Below are 25,542 nucleotides of genomic sequence, written 5' to 3' on the forward strand. Positions count from 1 at the left end.
CAGGAACACTGTCGACCACAGGCCACTCCACCAACTACGTGATCGCTGTGGAGCTCCCCACAGACAAGCCGCAGCAGCACTGGATCAAACGGGGCACAGCCTTGATCTGCTCCCTGGACTTCTAGCAGGGGAACCTGCGCGGGCAGGGTAAGCAGCAGGGGCAGGCACTGACAGGTAACAACCACTGCCCCTCCTCCTGAGCTGCTCCTCGTACCCTTCACTACACCTGAGAAGCTCAGCTCCACCAGCAGCACGTTCACTTGTTGCTGCAATCCCCACAATTGCACCAAGTTTTTTAGCGCCACAGAAGAGCTGCCAGTTTGTCAAAAATACAGCGCTGGACCCAGCGCTAGTACCCACAGGCGCATGCAGGTGCCTCACCCTTCCCTCACGCCCCACTCCCTTGGATGGCTGTTACAGGATAGCTTTATTCCTTCAGACAGATCCATTATGTACAGCACTTGGTATTAGACACAGCAAGAAGTAGAAGGATTTTCTTTCCTTCAACAAATAATAAAAAAAAAAAAAGACAGTTTCATTCCACAGTGAAGATCTGTACAAGTTTTCACGTTTGGCAAATTCAGTCCTCCTGTGTCTGTTCCCCTTGTCCCCATCTCAGCTGCTCCTGCCTTCACCTCAGGGGAGAGGCACCAACCTCTGGCTTCCGAGATTTCTGCCAGGCTGCTGAGGATGGGGGAGAAAGCCATGTGCAGGAGCGCTGACAGGGCAGGTAGGCAGGCTGTGCCAGTGTGCTGCAGTACGAACCAGGGCGCTGCCCACACCAGCAAGCTCCTGGGTAGCAAGCAGTGAGCGGCTTGGGCAGGAGCAGCAGCTTTGGGCTCCCCTCAGTTTCTGCCTGCCACTGAAGCTTTGTGCCTTGGGTATTTCGCTGTCACCTCTTCCACGCTGAAAGGCTCCGTCAAGGGCACCAAGCAACTCCAGATCCAGCTTCCACCCCAGCACCAAGCCCCACAGCACCAAGGCCAACCTGGGACAAGGTCTGGAGCAACCCTGTGTGACCCAAAGGCACGGGCCAGGGCCACAGAGCTGGCCCCTAGGAGAGCAGCTGTGGAAGCAGGGCCCGCCAGCACCCCCACTGGACTGGGGACAAGGCCCCACGCCAGGGCTGAGCCCACCCACAGGGGCAATGCCCAAGGGGGAGCCTGGCTGTGTGGGCAGGTGGCACTGCCACCCCTGGAGCATCAGCCCTCTCGGGGAACCGAGCAGCACGGAGCTATGTTCATGCAGGCCAGCCGTGCTGGAGAAGAGCTCTGTCCAGGAGCCACCTTGCTCAGCAACAGCCAAAGTGTGGATCAGAACCAGAAAATAGATTTTGTAAAGGGAGGGAGAGGAACAGAAAACAGACGTGACTGTCTTGGGGAAGCACAGAGCTGAAGGCCTGCACACACAGGAGCATGCAAGCCACAGCCAGCTGCGGCCAGCACAGCCTCACACCAGCATCGCCGGTGTCCCCACACCGGGCCCACCACTACCAGGTGGGCTCTTCCCCTCCTGCCGCAGTCCTCAGCCACGGCACGGAGACACAGGCCCAGGGCATCTGCGCGTGGCCACGGCCCAGTCCGGCAGCTCAGGCTCGCCTGTTGCTGCAGGGTCCCTCCTTGAGACAAGGCGTTTCTGCCTTTCACAACTCAGGCTCAGAGGAAAACCCAATTTCTGTTTGTCCCGAGGCTCCACCTCAGCCAAGGGCTTCTCACTGGGGTCCCTCTTCCTCGGGCAAAGGGTAAGATACATCCAAGTGCCACTGCCCAAAGCCCCAAGGGCCAGTTCCTCACAGTCTTGACCCCAAGGCTACTGACGCTTGGCTTTATATGGACGGGAGCGTTTCCGGCGGTCGGGCTTCCTCTGCTTGTGGAGACGGCCGATGCTGACTCCCTGCCGCCTGCGGACGGAGATGTTCTGCTCCACAAGACTTGCCAGCATGCCTGCAGGGACAGAGGCAGCAAAGGTGCTGTAACAAAGTGCTGCAGACAGCCACCACGCGCTGGAGAGGGTGCTGGCATTGCTGACACCAGAGCACAGCGCTCCCTCTCACCCAAAGCCCATGAAGCTCCCTGCAGCTCAGTGCCGAGAGGTCCCAGGCTGAACCCGAACCCCACGCTCTGTTTCCACATCTCACCTTCCTGGGCCAGCATGGAGATGAAGGTACAGATGAACTCATCGTAGTTGTGGGTTCTCCTCTGGTCATCAATCTACAAATAGAATGCAAGTTCATACGTAATTACAGATGGGGCAGGGAGAAAGGAGAGCTCACGGGGCCAAGAACCAGTGCAGTACCTGGCCCATCCCCAGGCTGAGGGGAACAGAGCAGGAAGGGTCTGAGCCCCCAGCCCAGCACACAAGAAGGCACAGGAGGAACCCTGCCAGGCCTGCAGGCACAGAGGTGCCCACCCTTCCTCCTCGCAGTGCTGATGCTCAGCAGTGTCCCAGCTGCAGAGCTCCTCCGCCCTCCTCCAGCCCGGGCTGCCCAGGGGCCTCAATCTGCCCCAGCAGGAGCGCTCCCGTACCTGGCTGCTTGGTAATGGGAAAGAGACCTCAGATGCTCCCATCACTCTTCTCAGCTGAACCACCCTCCCTCCACTTTGACATAAGCTTGACCACAGATGGAAGCCTTCAGGGAGCTCAATCAGCAACGCAAGTGATCCAGCAACAAACACACCTTGAATTTCTTCCTCTTCTCCACCTCTTCCTTCAGGCAGGCCTCGTAGTTTGCAATCTCTGCCTCCACACACTTCAGCAGCGCCAGCAGCTCCTGACAGGATCAAGCAGAGCAAACGTGAGCAGACGGACCCCGTGCCTGCCAGCACACAGCCCTAGAGCTGCAGGGGTGAGCTGGGGGTGTTCCTCTCTGTGCTAGGATTCATCAAAACAAAAAAACACTTGCCAGAGGGGAGAAAAAAATTTTAAAAAATTGCATTTCATTATAGGGAACATCAGAGTCAAGATAATCAATCAGCTGGTGCTAAGGCTAGCCATGGGTGAGCTGTTATTCACAGGCGTATTCTGCCTGAGCCCAGCCCTGGTTCTTTTCACTAACACAGCTTGAGGATTTCCCTTCTGAGTAAAACAGAAGACGTTTCCAGGCAGCTATCCTGCAGGGAGGCCTCCGTGTGCTCGTGCTGCCCAAGCCTGGTCCTGTTGCTGGCTAGGGGGCAGAGACAGGCGATAAAGTTACAGCAGGCTGGGAGCTGGGGTGCCAAGGGACCTGGGCAGGGTCTCAGCAGGGTCCCAAAGTAGAGCACGGAGAACATCTCAACTGCAGGAAGCAGCGGCTCTACCCACTGCCAACACGGGCGTCCCAAGACGATACAAGGCACAAAACCTGCACTGCCCTGTGCCTCAAGGCACAGCTGCGGCCGCACGTGCGCGGGACGCCGTGCACGCGTGGTTCGGTCACTGCCAGTGCTGCTGCGTCTCTGGGCGAGCACAGGGGGCTCCATGTTCCTAGGGCTGTCGCAGCACAAAACTCACCTTGGGAGAATACTTTTCCCCCCCAGGGTGATCACTGGTCCTGCCAAGTCCCACCTTCTCTTTGCTGTCACTGGCCTCACTGCCCTCCTTCTCCTCCAGTTTGATGGCAACCTGGGCCTCTTCACCGGGTTTGATGGACGAGGGGGAGCTTTTCCCCCCATCTGCGCGCAGGGGAAAAGCGTTAGGAGCCACAGCGAAGGACACAGCCCCATCACCCCAGGGCACCCCCCAGGGACAGCGGGCACCTACCTGCAACAGCCAGCGGGCAAAACACGCCGTCCTCCGTGAGGTGCAGCAGCCCAGAGCTGATGATGGGCCCCAGGTCCCTGACGGCCCGGTTGTAGCGCATGCAGTCGATGCGCAGCAGACCGTCCTCCTCGCCGAAGAGGACCTTGGAGATGTGGGAGGTGACGGGGCTGGAGGGGCGGGTGGGGTTGGCCGAGCGGATGGGAGAGCGCAGCGGGGAGTTGAAGGCGCTGCCGATCTCGGAGGCGGTGTCTGTGCTCTCGTTGCTGGGGGTGGGAGAGGGCTGGGAGTGAGTGACAACCGCCACGGCAGCTCCGCCGCTGCTCGTCTTGATGGACAGGGGGATGGAGAGATCCTTCTGCGACTCTTTCAGCTTCTCGGCCAGGACGTTGATGGTGTTCGGCTGGAGGACAGAGAGCTGGCCATCCGCAGCCCCTGCTGCATGCTCTTGCTTTACTTGCCCTTTCCTTTTGTACCTGCCCAGGGATGCAGAAGGGAAGGTGAAGCCGGGGGGGAGGGAGCTGGGGGGCCCAGCTGCGGCAGCACAGGCACTGCCAGCCCCACACTCAGCACCTGAGGCCATGTCCTAGGACGAAGCGAGGCCTGGAACATTTCTAGCTTGCTCTCCTTGCCACCAGCATCTCTGGCAGCAGCCCACCCCACCAAGCTGCTCAGCTGCAGGTACCCCTACAGAGGGGTGAAAAAATGAAGCCCCCCAAGCAGAGCACACCACATTTCCTCAACCTCCAGGCACCCTGATGCGCAGCTGACACCCTCTGCCCAAAAAGCACGGCAATTTATCGGCCATGAGGTGACCTTCCCCAGATCGAGCTCCACCACCCACACGGCAACCAGAAAAGCCCTAGGAGAAAGAAAAGAAAAGCTGGGCAGGCTATGAAGGAGCCCCCCAGTGCTGGCCCATTCACTTTGTCCGGGAATGTTTGGAGCAGGGGGGAAGCAGAGGAGCCCCAGATACACAGTTACTCAGGGCAGCCAAAATTCAGAGTTGATTATGAAGAGCAACAGAAGGGTTTCACAAAATCCAAGGAGTGAACAGTAAAATGCCAGGCAAACTAAAAAACAGTCCGAATTGCACACACGTTACAGTCAGACTGTAACATACTGCAACATAGCTAATCGTGCTCAGGAAAGAGATCTGGAAGTCACTGCAGGCAGTCCTGCGAAGGTCAGCACCCCTCAGAGCCAGGCACAAAGATAAGCCTCCCTCTGTCCTCTGCCTCAGCTCGAGCCGTTACCTGATGGCCGAGTTGGTGTTACGAACTTCCTCTTCCTCATCATCGTCATAGTCATCCTCATCATCCGAGTACTGCTGGTGCTGTCGGACTGGGACCCGGCTGCGACCCACTCCTGCCGCAAGGTCTTCCTCCTCCTGCAAAATACCATCACTGACAGCCTGCCGACGGCTGGGCGAGGAGGAAGAGCCCCGCGGACAGGAACTCTTATGTATGCTTGCTCGGCTGGAAATCGCTGCCCCTGTGCCCCTGAGGAACAGCTGCCCCCCGTGCAACTGCTCTGGCCACGAGCTTGTCCGCAGTACTTCAGGACCTGGACACACGGTGTCAGCAGCCAGGAGACACCTGAGCTCACAGTTTGGGTCCATTTAAGCACTACTGGCTTGCGTATACCCAGGTCAGCAGCAAAAAAGGGAGCTGGGCTCTGTCCTTTGCCACCCCACACCCCTCAACCCAGATCCCCCAGTCCTCCAACAGCAGCTCCTGGATGTGGTTCCCATGGGAAGCTCCTTCCTCTGCACTTCGCTCACGCAGACTTCATGCTCAAGCCAACTGTTTGTCCCTGCCCAGCCCCCTTCACGCCAAAACCGCTGTTCCCCCGCAACGCAGTGATTCACACCAACTAAGCGACCCACGTTAAAGCCAACCTCTTTTGTCGGGTCATTTTTTACCCTCCGCCCTTCCAGCCTGAGCAGCACGAGGGCAGGCACGCTGCGAGGCAGGGAAAGGGCCGGGACCTGCTCAGCAGCAATCCCCTGGAGGTGGGGGACTCGAAGTGGAAGGCCAGCAGCACCCTTGACTGGAGCCTGGAGCTCCAACCCACCTGCATGGGGGATTTGGCGTAGTTGTGATTATCCAGGAAGGCTGGCAACCTCTGCATGATGGGGTTGGGGTTTGCTGGAGGCGCCCCGTTGATGGTGCTTGCTGACGTCTTCACCACTGGCTTGGATCGGGTGGGTGGGCTCTGTGTGGCCGCGGGGTGGCCCTGGCTCGTGGGCTCATCAGTGCTGTCTGCAACACAAGCACCGCGCAGCCTCTCACATCCACTGCTGGTTACTCAGTGTCCTCTGCCACCCCTCTCCTGTCCCACGTAGCAGAAGAGCTCGTATGCTCCACCAGACGATCAGCAGAGCATCACAGCCACTTCCCATTCCGCTTCCAGCCATCACAAGTGTCCCCAAACTTAAGCCCTCCCCCCTTTTCAAGCTCCCTTTCCCTCCAACACTCCTCCCAGGCACTCAGGCATCTACAGCAGACCTGGTCAGCCACATCCCAGCACACTGCACACGGAGCTGGGGCCAGAGAAAAAAGAAACAAACGAAGCCAACCACAGAAGTTTCTCAAGCTCCGGGTCAGCCAGACCATCACCAGCCTGTGCCCAGATGTGCTCGCTTCACAGCAGGCCACGCTGGCTTGCAACACCCCTGGCACGGGGGCCTACCTGGATGGGTGCTCTCTGGAGTCACGGTCTTGCTGCTGGCTGGCTTCGCCTCTTCAGTAGGCTGAGATTCCTGAGACTTCTGGGTCTGGATCAGCTCAGGCTGAGTGACTCGGATAAGCTTGAAGGCAAATGATAGACCAGAAGTGAGCACCGGACCAGGGCGATCCGAACCACACTGCTCCCACTAGGGCATCATCGAAGGAGAATTTGCGAGGGCAAGCCAACCTCTGAGCACCCGCGCACACGATCAACCATCAACTTTATGGATAACCTCCCACGTGAGCGGCAAAAGGGCAAGCAGCAACGAGGATATCTCCTCTTCCCAGAGGAGGTCTCACAGAGAGAAAAAAAAACAAACAAAAAAGAACCATGCAGGGTGCCTACAGCACAGCGAGATCCCCCGATAGCAGAGCCTGTTACCATCTGAACCGTGCACTCCCTCGGGACCTGGGCTCTCCTACCTGCTGCAGGGCCTCCAGCACAGTCTGGCGGTTCATCTTCAGGATGTGAAGCTTGGACTCGTACTTCATCCTCCGATCGGGCACTACTGCCATCAGGTTGAACCGGATGTCGTGGTACGGCTCCCTGCAGGGAGTCAGGGCACACATCACGCTTACTGACCCCCGCGGTACTCCGCTAGCTCCCGGCCTCCAACAAGACCGTGCCCCTGACCACCACCCTCTGAACCTGGCTGTTCAGCCAGGCTTCAAACCACCTCACTGCCCGCTCATCTAAAACCATAATGCATCGTCTTCTCTACGAGAATCTCCTGGGAGACAGATCAAAAGCCTTGCTGAAGTCAAGGCAGAGAATATCCACGTCTCTTCCCTCATCCACAAGCTTCCCTCATCCACAAGCCAGTCACCTCATCACAGGAGGATACCTGGTAGGTCAGGCACAACTGCCCCGTGGCGTACTCCACGCTGACTACCTCTGATCCCCTTCCTGTCATTCACGTGGCTGGAAGTGGTTTCCAGGATGAGCTGTTCCATCACAGTTCCAGGCGCCCAGGTAAGGCTGACTGGCCTGCAGGTCCCTGGGCCCTCCCTCTGACCTTCTTGAAGGCAGAAGTGACGTTTGCTTTCCCCCAGTCCCCAAATCTCTCCCCCAGCTGCCGAGATCAGTACCTGCCCTCCAGCAGACACTGGGAGGGCTGAAGTCCCCCATGAGGACCAAGGCCTGGGAACATGAGGCTACCTCTGGCTGTCTGGGGAAGGCCTCATCCACTTGTCTTCCTGGTTAGGCAGCCCACAGCTGACACCCGCTGCGATGCCACCCATACCCACCTCCTCTCTAATCCTGTCCCTCGAGCTCTCAGCTGGCTCGTGACCCACCCCCAGGCAGAGCTCCCTGCACTCCAACTGCTCCCCCGCTCCCCTCGTCGTTTCTGCCTGTCCCGCAGAGCCCGTCTCTCTCCTCCGCAGCACTCCGGTCACGCAAGCCGCCCCACCACACCTCCATGATCCCAACAAGCCCGCAGCCCTGCAGCACAGATCTCTAATTCCTCGTGTTTCCTCCCCACGCTGCAGGCAGCAGCGTTCAGATTTCTGCCCACGTCAGGAGGCCCAGCCCAGGACCCGCGGCCCCATTCTCTCTCCCACGGACTTCAGCAAACAGGGACCTGACGCGGCCACTCCTGTCCTGCACGGCGCTTTGCAGGGACTGCGCCGCGCAGAGCGCGGCTCCTCTGCACGCTCCAGGGCAGGGGCAGAGAAAGGGAACAGGCAGTGCACCCGCACCCCTCCCAAGCAACGTTCTCCCCCCCACAACTCATCAGAGACCAGCAGAAATGAGCCAGGGGCAGCGGAGGTGAGCCAGAGCCCGCAGCAGGGCCGGGACATTACCCTGCAGTGGCCAGGCCGATGCGCTCCATGATCACTCTCCTGGCTTTGTCTGTCCATTCTTCATCGTCAGCCCACGGCCCTGGAGTAAGGCAGAGCGAGAATTAGCAGCGCAGGCCAAGGCTCCTGCTTCAGACTCAGAACAGCAACAGGCAGGGACCCTGCCGTTCCCACCGGGCAGTCTCACGGCTCCCTTGCAGGGAACAAGAGACCCAGTCGAGAAGGGGGCCAGGGGCCGGAAGGACCAACCTCGCTGCCAGCACCACGCAGCCCATACGTGGAACACCCTGCCTCCGTCTGCCGAACGGAAACCGTTAGTTACCTGCAGGGCTGCGAGGTGGATTTTGAACCCTATCGAACGCAAGGAATTCACAGGCTCTGCACTCACAAAATCCAAGGAAATCCCAGCTCTGGAGCTTAGCCCTCACCTGGCACTGGATCTGCTGCTGTCCTTAAGAAACCCAAGCAGGTTTCTCTAAGCGGCTGCCTTACAAAAGGGCCTGAGAAACAGAAGCAAAGCCCTAGCAGGGATAAATAAGTGTCTGAAAGACAGAACGGAGCAGTCAGATTGCAAGAGGAGCAACCCAAGCAGTGCTGCTGGGATCTGTTGGGGACCTCAGGCCTCAGCATGCAGCAGTGATTTGGCACAGGGGTGGGCAAGGAGGGGACAGGTTCTGCTCGTGACGCCACATCGCAGAGCTGCAGAAGGACCTCACGGCCCTGAGCAACTGCGGAGGAAAACGGCACGGCTGGAAAACAGCAATGCGATGCACTTGGAAATAATTGTTTTCTACACACAGACTCCGACACAGAGGCTCCAAAAGGAGCTATCAAAACTCAGGACAAACCTGGGAGCCGCTGGAATGATTCTCCACAGAGCCCAGCTAACGCTCACTGACATCGAAAAACAACGCAAACGTGGGCAAGCCAGGGTGTCCCTTCAACAAGCGGTGGCAGGCAGGTTCTTACCGTGGTCGATGGGATAGACCTTCAGCCCATCCAGCTCGAACAGCCGTCCCTTGATGGGGACGTAGCTGACAAAGTGAAAAGCCTCCATGGTTCGCACAGCGCTGATGCCGTTCTGCTTCTCCGGCAGGTGCCGCGGCTCTGGTCTGCGAGGGCGAGAGAGGCAGGAGGTCAGCGGGGAGCCCGCTCCCGCGGAACCGAGCTGCGAGAGGCATCCCCGCTCACCTGGCATGGCTGTTGTGGGCCTTGGCCAGCTCGGGGGCGTTGCCGATGGCATAGCCTTTACTCTGCAGCGAAGAGCAGGAGAGGGAAACAACGGAGAAGCGGTAAGAAAATAATAAAATACTCCACCCACCAGCTCCCCGCTCCCTCCGTCCACACGCAGGGCTTTAAGAACAGCCTCCAGCAGCTCGTAACCGTGCTCTGCTGAGTTACACGGTAAAGACCCGTGATGAGAGGAACATGCGACTGCCAAGGAGACGTGAGGGGGATTACAGCTGCGGAGAGCACAGACTTCGAGCTAGGTCTGAAGGCAGGCGTGCATCTGAGCACAGACTTGGAGCGCGTCTGGGCTAGGGAACGACACAGCAGAAGACGCTCCCTGCCTCCCAGTGACCAGCGCGTGGAGGGAAGGTCCAGGAGAGGAGGCGATGCTCAGGCAGCCACGAAGGGCTGCGGAGAAGCCAGCTCGCCAAAGCACGGTCCTGAGGGGAGCAGGAGAGGGCCGCGGCAGCGCACAGCCCTGCACACCTCTGCCCCTACCTCAGGGCTGAATCCTTTGGTGAAATCCTTCATGCGACTCAGCGTGGGGCCCAGGTCGACATTGTTGCAGTTCAGGAGGACGCTCAGCAGGGCATGGGTGGCACAGGAATTGGGGATCAGCTGGGAGGGCGACACAAGGACCTCTCAACGGCAGGAACAGCGCAACTGTTTGACGACCCCCCCATCACCAATAACCAAAGCAAAGCAGCGACGCGAGAACCGCTCGTAGAACAGCGACCTGAGGGACAGCTGGTCTCTCGGGCGGGCAGAGGAGATCGGCTTCCTTCAGCAGGCCCCACCGTGCCCCTGTGGGCACCTGCTGGCAGCGCGGGCCCCAGGCGGGCTCTCAGCCCTCCTGGGCCCCTCCAACCTGCGGCTCAGGGCAGAGACTCCCGGGAAGGAGATGCAACCCCCAGGAACTGTGAAAGCAGCGCAGCCGCTCGGTGCTGCGCCGCCTCCTCCTGGGCACCCAGCGGGGTCTGCGCAGCACTCCAAGCCCTGCAGAGGCGCTGCGCTGCCACCGAGACCGCTCGGCCGCTCCCCGGAGCTCTGAAGGTGCCCCCAAATCCCCAGCGCCAGGCTGGCGTCTCCTCCTTCCCCACCCGCAGCTCCTTCTGCCTCACCACCCAGGGGAGATCGTGCGGCCAGCCCTCCCCGAGGTGCCGCAGGGGCTGCCCGCAGCCTACCTGGTGAGCAAAGAACATGTTATTAACGATGTCATCGTCGATCACCGACGTCTCATCCACCAGGGTAGAGACCTTGCGGCGCGACCGGCGCTCCTCGATCCACTTGAACAGGAAGATGAAGCCGTACACAGGGCTGCGGGGAGGAGTCGGCGACTGCACCGCGCTGGGCAGAGCACGCCGGTGGGGCTGCTCCGCCCGGAGCCGCGGCCGTCGCCTCACAAGGCAGAGAGGCAGGGAAAGCAGAACCACCAGCCACGTCCCGCTGGGAGCGCCCATCCCTGCCACGAGCCCCCCGTTACCCAGGGCACCCCCCTGAACTGATGCTCTGGACAACGGCAAGCTCGAAAAGTTTTCAGGTTTGACGGTTCTTATGAGGCTCACGACGGAGAAATAGGAGGAGAGACCCGCCTCTGGGCACTCGCTGCCTTCCAGAACAGTGCCTGGCCACCAAACAATCCCTTCTTTTATAACTACCTGGTACTCCTTTTCAAAAGGAGATCGGCCTGAAGCTTTTAAGAAACTCACGAAGCCATTTCAAAGCACCGAGACGGGGAGAAATCCCCCACTCCGGGCACGCAGGCTTGACACCGGACCTCTCCCCGGGGCAGAGGGGTTAATCCCTGAAGGCCGCCCCACACGAGGTCTGGCTCTGTGCATTTCTGTGCCTGGGGCCAGCCTGCCATCACAGCCTGCGGCGCCGGCCGGGTTCCCACAAGAGCATGAGCCCGCCCGCCCCAACGCTCCTGGCTCCTCGCTGTCAGCGCCGACCTCTGGGACCGACGGCCTCGCGCGCGCCCTTCCCAGCGCCTGGCGAGGAGCTCCCAGGCCCACGGACATGTTTTGCTTAACAAAACCCCCGCCGTCGAGCCTGTGACTTACCCCTGGCACTTGCTCTGCAGATCGTAAATCTCCTCAACCTGCACCCCCTTGACCCCTGGAAACAAAGGGCAGAAGCTGGTACCGAGGCTACCAAGAAAGGGCGAGAGGCAGCATCAAGCACAGAGCCAGCTTCCCAGGGGGGCGCCTTGGACTCACCAAAATCTTCGACCAGGAGCGTGAAGAGACCTGGAAAGGGACAAAACCCAAAGGTTACTTCTGGCCAAAAAACACCACGCAGAGCGCGGAGGGGGCCACCACCAGCCCAGGGAGGGCACGCGCGGTCCCAGGCCCCGGTGCAGCCAGAGGAGCGGCCCGAGGGCCAAAAGACTCATCGGCTTCTTCCTCTCTCTCCTGGGGTCCGCATCCACCCCCAGCGACTGCAACACCCCCACCACAGAGGGGCTGGCGGGCGACACGGGGACGAGGGGAGGACGACCAGGCACCAGCGACCAAGCAGGAGCCTCCACCGCGGTGCCACAGCGAAGGCAGTCGGCCCGGCTCCCAGGCACTTCCCCCTGCACGCGGGGCGAGCGAGCTCGGGACTGGAATAACAAACCCGCGTCCTGAAACGGGCTGCTGAAAGCCGGCGGTAAGGATTCAAGCGTGAGACACAGCTGTATGCGCAGAGGATTTAAGGAACCCGATGTAAGCGGTTTAACCGAGAAGGGCGGACCCTGGGGGCTTCACCACCAAAGCTAAAAGTCACTAAAGCAGGGAGAAAGTTCCTGAGAGCAAAAACACCTCCGGTAATTTAGCCGAAGGACTCGCACTCGCATTCAGGAGCTATGAGATGAAACTTGAAGTATTTTCAGCGGGAGGTAGCGCGCTACTGAAACAACATGCCTCAAAGCGGCAACACCTCCTCCCCCTGCAAAGCTTTTGGGCCCGGCCCCGGCGCCTGCCTGCAGCAAACCCAAGGGGACACAGCCAGGAAGCTGCAGCACGGACCCCGGCAGCCGGCTCGGGTCTGATCTGCCGGCACCGCCGGGCGTCCGCACCCGAAACTCGGGGAGCAGGGCTCAGCCGCGGGGCAGAAACAGCCGGCGTGCAGCTCACTGTAAGGAGCCGGTGCTGATGCCGCGTGGGGAGGCATCGCAAGAAAACAGCCTCCCCTGCCATGTGCCAGGGTCCTGCTTTTGGCATCAAGCGATGAAGAAGACGGGAACGATGTGGGCTATCGCTAAGCATCAGTAAATGGGTAAAGAACAGGAAAACTTTGGCTGACAGGAGACCTACAGCACACAGAACCCTCTGCTGAGCGCAGCCAAGGCAAACGCCGTGCAGGTAGCCTGGTTTCGTCACCTACGAGCTCAGCAATCCACGCAGAGCTCCCCACTGCACCCTCCCGTAGGATCGGCTCGCACCCAGCCGCAGCAGCCTGAAGGCCCCGGAGCGACGCCCAGCTCGGATCCCAGCTCACGGATCCGACACTGGCACCGCACAAGTGGTCGCTCGGCCACAGCGGGAAGGGGCAGAGACACACACACGCACCGTGCCCGGCTCCTCGGCACCTTCCCTGGGGAGGCGGCGCTCTCCCCCCGCCTGCCCGCAGCCACACGCGCGGGGTGCAGGAGCCACCTCGCAAGCCCCGGACACCTGCGAGGCTGGGGGCAGGACCCCCAGGACCAGGGCCCCCCCTGGCTCACACGAGTCGCCCGCTCCCCTCTTTGGGGCCGTTTCGCGGAGCACTGACGAGCCCCGGCGGCGTCCCACACCCCACGGCCGCACCCCGCAGAGCCCCCCCTGGAGCTCAGAGCCCCCCGAGGCACCCTGAGAGCGCCCAGGCCCTGCCTCCCGCCTCCCCCCCCCCAGCTCCACTGCGCCTCCCCCACCCCACGGCCTCCCCCTGAGCCGATCGGGGCCTGGCGGTGCTTCCACCCCCAAACAGCCCCCACACCTCCCTCACAGCCCCCCCTCACAGCCCACCCACACCCCTCACAGCTCCCCCACCCCCCAAACAGACCCCCCACACCCCCCTCACAGCCCACCCACACCCCTCACAGCACCCCCCCACCCCCCAAACAGCCCCCACACCCCCCTCACAGCCCCCACACACCCCCTCACACACACACAGCCCCTCAAAGCCCCCTCACAGCCCCCACACACACCCTCCTCACAGCCCCCCCCAGCCCCCTCAACCCCCCCCCCAGAGCCCCCACTCCCCTCACAGCCCCCCCAGCCCCCCCGCAGCCCCCTCAGCCCCCCCCACCCCTCACAGCCCGCCCCACAGCCCCTCCCCCACTCCCCTCACGGCCCCCTCACGGCCCCCCCCCAGCCCCTCCCACCCCTCCGAGCCCCCCCCAGCCCCCCGCTCCCCTCACCGGGGTCGCTCTCGAGCTCCAGCCAGCCCTTATTCATCTTCCCGCGGCCCGGCCCGCGCCGCCATGTCCCGTCCGGCCCCGCCGCCGCCGCCCGGCCCCGCTCCGGGCCCCTCCGGCCCCGCGCGTCAGCGCCGCGCGCCGCTGCGTGACGTCACCGCGCCGCCGCCGCCGGGCTCGGGAGGCGGCGCCACAGAAGCCCGGGGTGGGGGGGGGCGGCCGCGGGCGGCCCGGGCAGCGGCGGGGCCCGGCGCTTCCCCCGCCTCCCCCCTCTCCTCCCCGGCCTCTCGGGGCTTTCGTGCGGCGGAGCCGGGGCCGGGCACCGCGGCGCCGGGCCCTGCGGCCCGGCCCGGGGCGGGGCTGCGGCCTACGGTGTGGGCCTAGGCCTCGGCGCTGCCCGCTGGGGCAGCGTGGGGCGGGGACCCCGGGGCAGCCCCTCACGGACGCTCCGGGGAAATCGGCCCCACGCAGGTCTGAGTCCCACAGCTCAGCCCCACAGGTGGCTCAGCCCCACACAGGGCTCAGCCCCACGCAGGTCTGAGTCCCACGGCTCAGCCCCACGCAGGTCTGAGTCCCGCAGCTCAGCCCCACGCAGGTCTGAGTCCCGCAGCTCAGCCCCACGCAGGTCTGAGTCCCACGGCTCAGCCCCACGCAGGTCTGAGTCCCGCAGCTCAGCCCCACGCAGGTCTGAGTCCCACGGCTCAGCCCCACGCAGGTCTGAGTCCCACAGCTCAGCCCCACGCAGGTCTGAGTCCCACAGCTCAGCCCCACAGCCACACGTGGGGCAGGGCAGCGCACCCGGGGACTTTGCCCCCACCAAAGGCTCCGCACACAGCCGTTGTGCTGCGGCACCAGAGCTCTTGAGGGAGGAGCGATGATATCACCCAGCCCGGGCTTTGTGCGAGCTATTTTGGGGTTTAATTATTATTATTTTCTTTCCCCTTCCTCTGCCTTCGAACAATGCCGGGGCCGCGGTTCACACCATTGTGTGGGGCCGTGCTGCCTGGGGAAAGGGGAGATCCTTATCAGCCCGGCTGCCGGAGCTCACAGCAGGCGAGTGCCTCACCCACGGCGGCCTGCAGCACCCACATCATGGCAGAGTTCTGCAAGGCACCTGCGTTTCGGGGAGGCCCTGGGGCTCAGCAGCCACCCCCCACATCCCACCGCCCCCTCTGCCTGTGCCCCCTGCCGTCCTGGCGCAGTTACGCCCTGGCTGCGGGACCTTACCCCAAGCCTCTCCCATGTTTACCCAGGGATGGATCTAACGTGCCCACAGCCGTTTGCCACCCTCCCTGCCCAGCCCCAAAACGGTCTGCGGTTTCCCTCGGGGGCAAGATGAGGTTGAAGGAGGGCTGGGGATGAGCCTGCGATCCCTTTCCAGGAACGGGAGCAGCAGCGCTGGCCCCATGCCTGCCCTGGTTCTGCTTTTCCCCTTTCATACAAAGGCCGCTCTGCTTCCCAGCACAGAGGCTGGGCTCGGGCCAGGGGCTGTGCCGTGACAGCCCCTGTCCCACGCTGCACCCGCCGCAGCGTGGCCCCAGCTCCCCCGTCCAGCCGATGGGGCTCGGTTTTTACCCGCGAGAGCAAGTGTCTTTCCCAGGCTCCGGGCCGGCGGTGTGGAAAGAGCCTGGAGCGACGCCCCACAGGTGAAGAGGGGGCTGGCACTGTGCTCGGCCCATTTATTTGCAGAGAAAGCCAGGAAGCTCCCCGGGGTCACTGCCACCCCACCGACCGTGGCTCCATACCCACCCAAGGCGACCGGTGGCACCTGGCAAGAGCGAGGGGCCCAGTGCCATCGCATCTCCCCCACACACCCCCCTTTTGGAGGTGGCCCTGCAGCCCCTGAGGTGACAGGGGCCTGCCCAGGAGCCAGCCCTGGGGATGGAAGGACTTCGTGCAGCCGCAAGCCCGCTCGAGGACAGGTCCCCTGCTCTAAGTGGCCGCGGCTTGCCGGGGCACGCGGATCCTCTCGCCCTGGGGCTTGGCTGTGCGCGCCTTCTTGCCCGCATCCAAGCCAGCCAGGGCGTGCTTGCCCTTGGCCAGCTTGCCCTTGCGGTGGCCACACCAGAGGCGCAGGCACTGCTCCTCCACCCGCTGCCGGTCAGCCGAGCTGACGAGGTGGAGGATGTCCTTGAACCAGGCTTTCGGCGCTGGCACCGCCAGCCGGGGCTCAGGGCAGGGCGGGCGCTCATCCTCGCGCTGCCGGGGGGAGGCACGGGCCAGCTGCTCGCCCCTGAGCACCTGCAGGGAGGTCCTGGCCACCGTCTGCGTGAAGCCGTGCTCCAGCGTCTTGCAGTAGTAGACCCCGGCGTCGCGGCTGTGCAGCTGGCGGAAGAGCAGCCCTCGCTCCGTCTGCAGGACCCGCTCGTCCGTCTTCACCTGGTGGCCACGGCCGTGAGGTTGGGTCCTTGGCAGGGGCAGGGGGAAGGGGAAGAGCAGGCGCTGGGGGCCTCACCTCGTCCCGCTGCTCGTCCGGGGGTCTCTGCACGAACCACTGCACGCTGGCCTGCGGGGAGCGGGGCACGCACTCCAGGAAGGTGCTGTTGTGCTCCATGCCGTACAGCACCTTCTCTTCAACGTGCTCAAAATCATCCACTGGGGCGGAGACAGGGGCGTGCACGTGGTGGGGACAGAGCCAAACCACCGTGCACCCCACCACCTCCACAGGACAGGGGGTTGTGGCTTAAGTGCCCGTCTCCCACCAGCAACAGAGCTCCCCAGGGTCCCCCAGCTTCTCCTGGGGGGAACCACGGGCTGTGGCAATCAGGGTGCCCCCAGCCCGTCTATGATGCCCCCAAGCCCCTCTGGGTGCCCCCAGCCCAACCGTGACGTCCCCAAGCCCTGCTGCGCACCAGCTGCTCGTGCTGGGACGCCTTGGGGCACGTTGGATGAGGGGCGCTTCACCCCAGCGTCCCCCCCCAGGCCTCTCACCAGTCAGGTTCTGGTCCAGACACTGGTACACGGGGCTGGTGTGGCGGACGTAGCGGCGCTTGCCCGAGGGCACGTAGCGGGTGCAGGCGGTGCCGTCCCAGGCGCAGTACGGGTCCCTGGCCAGGCAGCACTCGGCGCAGGCGGTGCCGTAGCTCTCGCACCGGTGCAGCCGCACCTGGGCCACCCCCAGGCTGGCGCCCACGTAGAGCGTTTGCTGGAGGGCAGCAGCGACACGGCGATGCCGGCGGCAGCTCCCTCGTGGCCGGGTGACACCCGGCCCCTCCCAGCCACCCACCCTCGCCCCCCAGCCCCGGGAGAAATGTACTCACGCGCTTGACAGAAATCTCCATCTGGGTGATCGGCACAGGCGCCTGCAGGGGAGGGATGCAGGCATGAGGCCGGACCGAGCCTCTCCCCAGGGAGCCCTGCGCATGTGGGGTCTCTGGGGCTTTGGGGGACACCAGGAGATTTGGAGGGGAGGGGAGAAAATGCTGTGCATCCCCCCCTTCTGGCTGCTGGAGCCTGGAGGGGGTGGGCACCTCTGCCACCCCGGGGAAGGGGACGACAGGAACCCGCAGCTGCCCTGTCCCAAGGCCTCCCGGTGCCCAGCAGCACGGTGACATCCCTCCAGCCAAGCTCTCTATCCCCGCGTGCATCCCCCACCTGCACCCACCATGCCCACCCCACCGCTCCCTTCCCTCGCAGCAAAATTCACCTTAAAAACCTGCAGCTCCTCCAGGACGATGTCCTCGGTCACGGCCGAGTTTTGCTTCTGCAGGACCACCACCTTCAGCACCGAGCCCGCATCTGCCAGGAGGGGGACAGAGGCGCGACCTCCTGCCGTCGCGGGCAACCCCAGCGTCATCGCCCTGTGTGCCGCCCGCCCTGCCCGCCCCGCTCACCCGTCCCCAGGAAGAGGACGTCGTGCTGCCCGTCCTCAGCGTCCACGCGGTCCGCCACGAGCTGGCGCAGGCGGTGCTGCAGGTCGGTCTTCACCAGCAGCGGCCGGCGGTGCCGCGGGCGCACGGGCTTGTGCATGAGGGGGTGAGCGCGGGCGAAGTGCAGCACTTCGTCGGGGAAGTCCTTGGTGGTGCCATACGGCCGCCGGGGCTGGTTGGTGGTCTTGCTGGGACACTGCGGGGACAGGAGGGACCCCGCTCGCCCAGCCCGACCTGGTGAGAACTGTTTGGGTTTCTCCCCAAAATAGGGATCCATCGTCTCCACCTCGGGCATCCCGGGGCGGATCCCACAGGGACCCCATCGGGGCAGATCCCTTAGGGACCCCATCGGGGCGGGGGGGCTCGGCCCCATCGCCCCCTCCCTGGAGGAGGGGATCAGCCCCCCAGGGACCGCTCACCACGCCTGGGCGGGGGTAGGGCACGCGGCCCTCGTAGGCTGCCCACTGGTGGAGGGGGCTCTCCCGGTGGGCGAAGGGCCCGTTGAAGACCTCGCGGACGTCGGCCATGCGGTAGACGCAGACAGCGGAGCCCCGAAAGACGTGGCTGAAAGGGGACAGCAAAGGGGGCTCAGACCCAGGCACATCGGTGGAGCTCTGCCAGCTCTGCCAGAGCGACCACGCAAGCTGCCGTGCCCGCAGCGACGTGGCGATGGGCAGGCCAGGGCTGGGTGTCCCCAGGGGCTGGGGCTGAGCCACCCACCTGACGGTGCTGAAGAGGGCGTAGATCTCCGGGCTCTTCCCATCCCTTGTCCTCAGCAAAAAGACATCCTCTGGGGAGGAGAAACCCAAGCCCTGGAATTCGCTGGTGGCCCAAGAGCCTCCCAGAGCCACCAAACGAGGGAGCAGCACCGGCAGGGTCCCTGGGGTGCTCCCCACCCCTTACCCAGCTCGTCAAAGTGGGTGTCGATGCCGCCGGGGCCAGGGACAGAACACACCAGGCGGGCTTTGTTGAAGGTGCTCCACTTGTTGACCAGCACCCTTTGGCCTCCAGCATCATTCTGCAGGGACGGGGAGCGTCAGGGCCACCGCTACGACTGAGCAGACAGCCCCTCGGCAGCCCCCTAGGTGGGGAGCACCTGCCAGCCTTCTGCGCCACCTTCCGCGTACAGCCACCACTACAAAAACCCATCCCAGGACTTCCGTCCCCAAAAACGGGCGCCGAGCAGGCACAGGGGTGAGCTGGGGACCACTGTCACATCCCCATCCCCTGCGGTGTTCGCGGCGGTGCCGCTGGCGTCTCACCACGCAGACCCGTGCCACCCGGCTGACGACGGCATGCTCCTTGCCATCTGCCTCCACCACCTTCTCCGTGAAGAAGAAATAGGCCTTGTCGTTGTCCCGGTCGTCGTTGTCCGGGATCAGGTAGGCCGCCACGAATTTGGGGTCTACGAGAGAGCTAGGAGCATCAGATGGGGAGAAGGGGCACGGCTGCCGCCTCCAGACCGCGCGGGACAGCGGGGAATGGGCGAGGAAGGCCCGGCGTGAGGGCTTCCCCCCTGTGCCCCCCAGGCTGTGCCGTGGGGCCGGGGCGCTGTTACCGTTGAGCAGGCGCTGGTCCACCTCGGTGCGCAGGGCGGAGCGCGTCCCCGTGCTGCGGAAGATGCCGGGGTCTCGGCCGAGGAAGTCTGCGGTGAGGCCGGCGTAGAGCTCCCCACCTGGCAGAGACACCCTGAGAGCCCCCGGCCACCCCCAGCTGGTGGCACGGGGACCGGCCCCGGTCCCTGCGCCCGGCACCCGAGGTCCCCGGGGACGGCAACCCACCGATGACTGTGCTGGCGAACGCGCCGTCGGGCTCGTGCGGGCACCTGCCCCGGCCGCTCTCCACGGTGGCGGGATCCAGGCTGAAGGCATGCTGGGGTCGGGGACAGCGCGGCTGTGACGGGGACACGCCGGGGGGCCCACCTGGGGCTCACGCCGGTCCCTGCCCGGCTCGCAGGCTCCCCAGCGTGCCTAAAGGGACCTGGAGCTGGGGCCTGTGCCTTTGGGGATAGCTGATGCCCACCGGCAGGAGCCGGGTTTGCCGGCTGCTCCACAAGGACGCGCGGCAGCTGGAGGGGCCCGCGAGCCTGCCTGGCACCGTTGTGCCACCCCCCAGGCTGCGGGGGGTGACAGGAGCACCCTGCCCTCCCAGCCCAGCCGGCATGGTCCACATGCTGTGACTCAAGCTGGGGACTGGGAGAGGAGGAAACGCCACCCACGCCGCTGCCACCAAGGGGACACAATGGCCTGAGAGGTGGGGAAGGGCAAGGGCAACACGGGGCCGGTTCCTGGCTGGGGCAAACACCAGGTCCAGCATCCCCACACGGCCTAAAACCCCCGGAAAGGAGGAGGATGGGGACAAGCAGGCTGAGGACGCCGCCCCGAGCCAGGTCCCTACCTCGCTGCGGTGCCCCACGTAGACGAAGGCGCAGACGGGGTGGAAGGCGCCCGTCCCGCAGGCCAGCAGGTGGGTCCGGTTGTAGGGGTGCAGCAGGCGGATGTAGTTGGCGCAGTCGGTCTGGGGAGAGGGCCGCGAGGGGGGAGGCTTGCAGGGACCTGCTGCATCGCCCCCCCCAGCGACACAGGGCCTCCGAGCTCTGCCTTCACCCGCAGGTGCCAGAGGGCAGCTCACGCCTCCGGCTGGGCTGGCCGGGGGTGGGCTCTGCCAACCGAAGCCCCCCGGCTCATCGCAGAGGGACCGGGCTTTTCGCTGGTCCTTCCCCCATCGCGTTCCTGCTCGCACTGGGTGAAGGGGAGGAAACAAAGGGAGGAAACGCAGGAGACAGAGCCGGAGCCCCACGGCCGCCCTCAGCTGCCTCCGGACACAGGGCAACCCCTGTCGCTGCCGCCCGGGATGGTCCCTTCCTCTGGGGACCGGCAGCTATGACTTCCCTGGGGACACCTTCCCAGCCGTCGTGGGGGCCCAGCGATGAGGAATTCACCCTCCACGCCACGGCCGTATCCCCTGCGCCCCCCAAAGAGCTCGCCCCAGTACCCACCGTCCTCTTCCAAACCAGCTCATGTCATGGGCCAGGCTACAGGGCTGACCGATGGACAGGGGAGGCAAGGTGGGATGGTCCCCATCGAGTTTGTCCTTCTGCTCGGCTGCTTGCCCAGCCCTGCCCGCCCTCCTCTGTGGTCCCCTGCGCAGGGCGTGAGGCCCCCGTCTGCTGGGAGCCCCACCACTGAGCTGCCCCAGGGGTCCCCGGCCTCCCCGCTGTTTATTTTCCCTTTGCAAAGAGCCTCTGAAATGGTGAGTTAAAAAAAATACATGTAAGGAAAAAAAGAGTCGAGGCTCCTCCAGCTTGGATCTGTCAGAGCTTGGAAAATAAACATGCTGGGAGTGATTTGTCTGGGCTGGGGGAGCCTCGGGGCTCTGGCCGGCTCCCCCCTGCCTTACTCCTGTTTCACGTCAGGGCAGGGGGGACGCAAAGTAATTGCAAAGAGGGGAATGAGGTCACCGAACGGGATCGAGCTGCAGATTTCCCATCGCTGGGGGATGGCCGGGATGGCCAGCTCTCCCTCCAGCACGGCGCACCCCCCTCCGTAAGCTCCCTGCTGAGACCACGCACAGCTCGGCGCACGGGTACTCCGCCACACGGGGATGCAGAGAAGCTCCCGGACCGGGGCTTGGGACCCCCTGAGCTCAGGTTTCCAAGCCCGGCTGCTCCTGCCTGCGTGGGGCATCCACACTGGGGCTGCCCTGGCCGCAGAGATGGGACGTGCAGAGCCCAGTGCCAGCATCACACACCACCAGGCCCGGTCACCAGCTCCCTGCCTCAGTTTCCCCCGGGCACACCGTAGCCCCGTGGTGCCACATCCCGTCCTAGCAGTAACCAGCTCCAGGGTGGGGTACAAGGGGACCCCCTCAGCTCAGGGGCGTGGGGCGAGACTCACCCCTGGGTCCTTCCCCTTCCGAAAACACTCCTCCGTCTGCCCGGGCAGGGGCGGCCAGTAGATCTGGAACACAAAGCGCCTTTTGGGGCAGGTGGAGGGGACGGCAGGCGCGGACCCCTTGTGAAGCCACATCCCCAGGCTGCCGGGACCCTGCTCAGCACCCAGGAGCTGCGGGTGGCCTGCACCTCCCCGGCTGCCACCCACAGCTAACTGCCAGCTAATTGCCCTCCGACCGCCACTGTTGGGTGCGGGACGCAGCTCACCTCCTTGGTGTCGGTGCTGGCCCTGTCCAGGCGCAGAGAGTAGAGCGCGTCCTTGCCCCCAACGAAGAGCCGGTCCCGGTACTCGTCCAGGTAGAGCGAGCGGAAGCCCAGGAAGCCTCGGTGGCCAAAGAAAAGGACGGAGCGGTTCGTGCTCAGCAGCTCTGTCGGGCAGGGAAGGCAGCATCAGCAGGAGCCACCCCGGCCCCAAAAGCCCCCAGCGTCCTGGCTGGTGTCACCAGCGCTCCCGCCCCCGGGAAGGAGCCCCCTGCTCTGCGGGGGGCTGCAGCAGCCAGGGCACAGGAGGATGCTGGAGCAAAGGGGCATCGTGGCGTGGAAGAACAGAGAGGGCCAACGCAGCGTATGGCGGAGGTGTCCCAGGGCGTGGGACAGCTGGGCTCGCTTGCAGCCCGGGAGGGTGGTGGGAGCGCTCACAGCGGGGGCGTGCAACGGGTTCCTCCCCACCATGGCATGGGGCCGGTGCTCGGGGTGAAGGCACCGGCATGGGGACACCGCATCCCGGGGGAGGACATTGCCACTCGGCCCAGAGCAACCAGCTCCGGGCTCCCCAAGCGGGTCCGTGCCTGAATCCCATGGGATGCCAAGACAACAGGAAATGATTTCGGGGGTGACAGAATGGGGAAGTGGAGGCTTGCCAAAGCTCAGCACCATGGCACCCCCCAGCTGGGAGGGAGAGGGCAAGGGGAGGTGGTTCAGCTTCACCAGGCCCCAAAACCGCGGCGCCGACCCCGGGCCAGGCCTCCGAGACTGCCGAGCGGAGGAGGAGGAGGAGGACAAAGAGCCATTGACGGGCACGGCTGTCCCCAGACGCACCGCACCCTCTGCAGCCTGCCCTGGGGGAGCCTGCAGCTGCTGCAGTCCCTGTCCCCAGCCGGGGTGTCCCCCCCCATGGCTCGGATCTGTCCCCACGAGCAGAGGAGGCACTGGGAGCACTCAGCTTGAATGCCATCAGCCCGGGATACCCGGTGGCCCCAGCCCCATCTCTCCGGGTCATTCGGCCCCCAAGCACCCCCCCAGCACACACTGTGCGTGCCAGCATCTCTGCTCCTCCTGCTTCCCTGGGCCCAGCCCGGGAAAACACCATCGTCTCCTTCTATTCTTGCCCAGCAATAATATTTTCCCAGCTCAGAATAACATTGGCAAAGCCGTCAGGCTGCTTATATTGTTTCAAGCAAGGTTTTCCCTTCTCCCCAGCCCCAGCAAATTCCTCCTGCGCCTCGTGTTATGCTGGCGCCGGGCACCTTCCCCTCCAAAAAAGCATCACCCTGCCATGCCCCGTCCTTCCCCCAGCATGGGAAGCTCTGAGGAGCCCCCCCCCCTGGCTTTGCCAGCACCACCACGGCAGGACGGGAGCCCCTCGAGGGGACGGCAGGGAGCTCGGGGCTGCGACGTGCTGGGATGTGCAGCAGAGACCTGCCCTTCTCCATGCTCGGTCCCGCTGCTGGAAGCCAACGCGGAAGGAAAAGGGTGACTTAGAGCAGCAGCAGGGTGAGCTGGGGACACGGCCACCGCCACCCCAGCAATGCCACCGGAGGAGGTGACATGCCGGCACCCCCCGGCTGCGGAGCACGGAGACTTCCCCTCTTTCCACCTCAAAAGCCGCTCCTGCGAACGGAGCCAAGCGCACCCCGGGCTGACGAACTAAGTGAAAGCAGCTTCGGTTTTGCCCAGTTTTCATTTCTGAGGCTGTTCAGAGGCTCCTAATGGTTTTAATTGAAATGTTCGTTTGTTTCGTGGGAAATCTCAGCTTCTGCTTCCAATTTGGAAGAGGAACAGAGCAATCAACTTAAGAAGGAAAAATAAGAAATAAAAAAAGCTTCAAAAGGTTGCTCGTTCCCCTGGGGAGCCCGCCTGTCCCCAGGAGCTCTCACAGGACGGACTTCGTGCCGGAGCCCATCAGGCACCGAAGCAGCACCCAAACCCCACAGCCCAGCTCTGCTGGGGGCCCTGAAACCTCCCCGTGCTGCTGCCAACCCCAGCCCGAAGCCACAGGACCCCGCCGTGGGCACCTGTCGCCTCCTGGGGCGAGGAGCCCCCTCTGTGCCTCGGTTTCCCCCTTCCTACCCGGGGGGTGGCTGCAAGAAGGAGCCGGGACGCAGCCAGCCTCCACCCCAGGGCTCCGCTCCCACCCCGGTGCTTGGCCGGGGGGGCCCGCAGCAGCTTTCCCTCGGCACAGGGCTGCGTTGGGCAGCTCCTGGGGCTCTGCAGGAGCTGGGCTTCCCCGGCCCCTTCCCTTCCCCGGCCGTTATGCAAGGGTCGTTATTTTTCTCTTTTTAGAGGCTCCTCGCTTTGATGCGCCCCGGGCGCTCCAGCCCCCTGCCCGGGTGCCGAGCCGGGCTCCAACCTGCCCGGGGGTTAAGCCGGGGGCTTCATGAGGCAGGGGCTGGACCCCGGGGAGGGTTTGAATTAAAACCAGGCAGGCGCAGCGCCCGCTTGGCACCCAGGGCTGCCGGCAGCAGAGCACCCGGGGGGCGCCCACGCCGCGCTCCCAGGGCAGCCCCCGCTCGCCCCGTGCCTCAGTTTCCCCGCTCCCCCGAAACGCCCCCCTTGGTTCCCCCCATCCGCGGAGCCCGCACGGCGAGGTGCGATCCCCCCCACCCCCCCGGCCCCCAAAAGCCCCCTTTCCCCCCCCCCCCCCCTTCTCCCCGGCCCGCTGCGGGTGCCCCCGGCCCGGCTCACCGCGGTGGGGCAGGCGGAGCCGGGGCAGGCTGCGCCCCGCGGCCAGCAGCGAGCCCCACAGCCAGCAAAGCGCCGCCGCCGCCGCCCGCATCCTCCTCCCGGGGCCGCAGCTCCCGGGGCCGCCGCTTTTATGGGGCCGCGCTCCGCCCCGGCCCGCCCCGGCCCCGGCCCCGGCCCCGGCCCCGGGCGCTCCCCCCCCAGCCCCGGGAGCTGGCGCTGGGGGCGCCCCGGAGGCCGCATCCCTCGGGGAACGGGTGCGCGGGGGGGGGGGGCTGGCGGCCGATGTCCCCGCTGCTTCAGCCCCCCCCCGCCAAGTGTCGCCTGGCACCGGCTGTGCGGCGGGGAGCAGCAGCTGCCCAGCCCCGCGGTCCCCTCCTCGGTTCCCCCCACGTCGAGGACACGGAGCAAGGAGGGGGAAGGCGGGTGTCCCCCCCCCCCCGGCTTGTCCGCACGAGGGACAGCGAGGACGGTGCTCCCCTCCCCAAGCACGGCTGGTCCCACACCAGCTGGGGACACGAGGGGAGCGGGGCACGGGAGGGGACCTCGGGGACTGAGCCCCCACCGCCTGCCCCCGGGCCGGGCACCCCGAGCCCTCTGCCATGCCCCCAACCCTTCGCACCCAGCAGCAGGCGGGAACCCCGCGGCGCGTGCAGAGCTCTGCAGCGCAGCCAGCACCAGCTTGCCCAAAACCGCCCCGATTCAGCTCGGTGAGCCCCTGGCCTGGCTCCCCGGGGGAAGGCACAGCAAGCAGCTGGAGCAAACGTAGCACCTTGGGTGCTGGGGCACAGCACGGGGCGGGGATGGGAGCAAGAGGCAGATCCGAGCCCCGAGGCACCTCTGGCAGATAGGGGCGGAGGCTCCTGCCCAGGCTCGCCCATCGCTCCGCGCCCCGAGGGTCCTGGGGAGCCACCCTGGGAAGATCCCGTAGGAAGGGAG

At 64.5% G+C, this 25,542-nt stretch overlaps 3 protein-coding genes across 7 annotated transcripts in view; 1 reads left to right on the plus strand and 2 right to left on the minus strand.

The window, feature by feature from the left end:
* The window catches only part of DNAH1 (dynein axonemal heavy chain 1), a 78,401-nt gene extending 77,810 nt beyond the window's left edge, over window positions 1–591 (plus strand). For both annotated transcript variants that reach the window (XM_080606254.1, XM_080606245.1), the window contains exon 78: window positions 4–591. In XM_080606254.1, the coding sequence (XP_080462380.1) occupies window positions 4–125 (122 nt within the window). In that variant the 3' untranslated portion in view covers window positions 126–591. The remainder of the gene's footprint in view (window positions 1–3) is intronic.
* On the minus strand, window positions 409–14,032 carry BAP1 (BRCA1 associated deubiquitinase 1). 2 transcript variants are annotated; one of them, XM_080606268.1, is made up of 17 exons: window positions 13,885–14,032; window positions 11,720–11,749; window positions 11,564–11,618; window positions 10,685–10,817; window positions 9,999–10,118; window positions 9,462–9,523; window positions 9,240–9,382; window positions 8,274–8,352; window positions 6,891–7,014; window positions 6,430–6,547; window positions 5,812–5,999; window positions 4,992–5,125; window positions 3,739–4,211; window positions 3,490–3,650; window positions 2,678–2,770; window positions 2,138–2,210; window positions 409–1,943 (listed from the first exon to the last, which is right to left on the minus strand). In XM_080606268.1, exons 1-17 carry the CDS (start codon window positions 13,919–13,921, stop codon window positions 1,810–1,812), a joined length of 2,157 nt encoding a protein of 718 aa, XP_080462394.1. In that variant the 5' UTR covers window positions 13,922–14,032; the 3' UTR covers window positions 409–1,809. The 2 variants fall into 2 exon arrangements, with proteins under 2 accessions (XP_080462394.1, XP_080462395.1); XM_080606269.1 differs by having other exon boundaries at window positions 3,544–3,650; window positions 13,885–14,026.
* A 1,496-nt stretch (window positions 14,033–15,528) lies between these two features.
* SEMA3G (semaphorin 3G) lies at window positions 15,529–24,758 on the minus strand. Of its 3 annotated transcripts, none has more exons than XM_080606258.1 (16): window positions 24,607–24,758; window positions 21,910–22,070; window positions 21,647–21,709; window positions 20,148–20,267; window positions 19,532–19,622; window positions 19,309–19,425; window positions 19,013–19,155; window positions 18,654–18,768; window positions 18,471–18,540; window positions 18,170–18,314; window positions 17,715–17,946; window positions 17,528–17,619; window positions 17,142–17,183; window positions 16,813–17,026; window positions 16,337–16,476; window positions 15,529–16,260 (listed from the first exon to the last, which is right to left on the minus strand). In XM_080606258.1, exons 1-16 carry the CDS (start codon window positions 24,695–24,697, stop codon window positions 15,814–15,816), a joined length of 2,283 nt encoding a protein of 760 aa, XP_080462384.1. In that variant the 5' UTR covers window positions 24,698–24,758; the 3' UTR covers window positions 15,529–15,813. The 3 variants fall into 3 exon arrangements, with proteins under 3 accessions (XP_080462384.1, XP_080462383.1, XP_080462382.1); XM_080606257.1 differs by having other exon boundaries at window positions 19,022–19,155; window positions 19,532–19,643; XM_080606256.1 differs by having other exon boundaries at window positions 19,532–19,643.
* Between the last annotated feature and the right edge of the window lie 784 nt (window positions 24,759–25,542).

Source organism: Anser brachyrhynchus (genome assembly GCF_964034855.1).
Source record: "Anser brachyrhynchus genome assembly, chromosome: 10".
Taxonomy (NCBI): Eukaryota; Metazoa; Chordata; class Aves; order Anseriformes; family Anatidae; genus Anser; species Anser brachyrhynchus.

Excerpts from the sequence above, each read along its gene's own strand:
- BAP1 (XM_080606268.1), bottom strand. The coding sequence starts at position 13,921 with ATGAATAAGGGCTGGCTGGAGCTCGAGAGCGACCCCG. Across the intron at positions 9,524-9,998 it reads CCAAAGGATTCAGCCCTGAG|AGTAAAGGCTATGCCATCGG; the intron begins GTAGGGGCAGAG and ends TCTTCGCTGCAG. Across the intron at positions 5,126-5,811 it reads ACGCCAAATCCCCCATGCAG|GAGGAGGAAGACCTTGCGGC; the intron begins GTGGGTTGGAGC and ends GGTATTTTGCAG.
- SEMA3G (XM_080606256.1), bottom strand. The coding sequence starts at position 24,697 with ATGCGGGCGGCGGCGGCGGCGCTTTGCTGGCTGTGGGGCTCGCTGCTG. Across the intron at positions 18,541-18,653 it reads CACCCACTTTGACGAGCTGG|AGGATGTCTTTTTGCTGAGG; the intron begins GTAAGGGGTGGG and ends TCTCCTCCCCAG. Across the intron at positions 17,184-17,527 it reads AGGAGCTGCAGGTTTTTAAG|GCGCCTGTGCCGATCACCCA; the intron begins GTGAATTTTGCT and ends CCTCCCCTGCAG.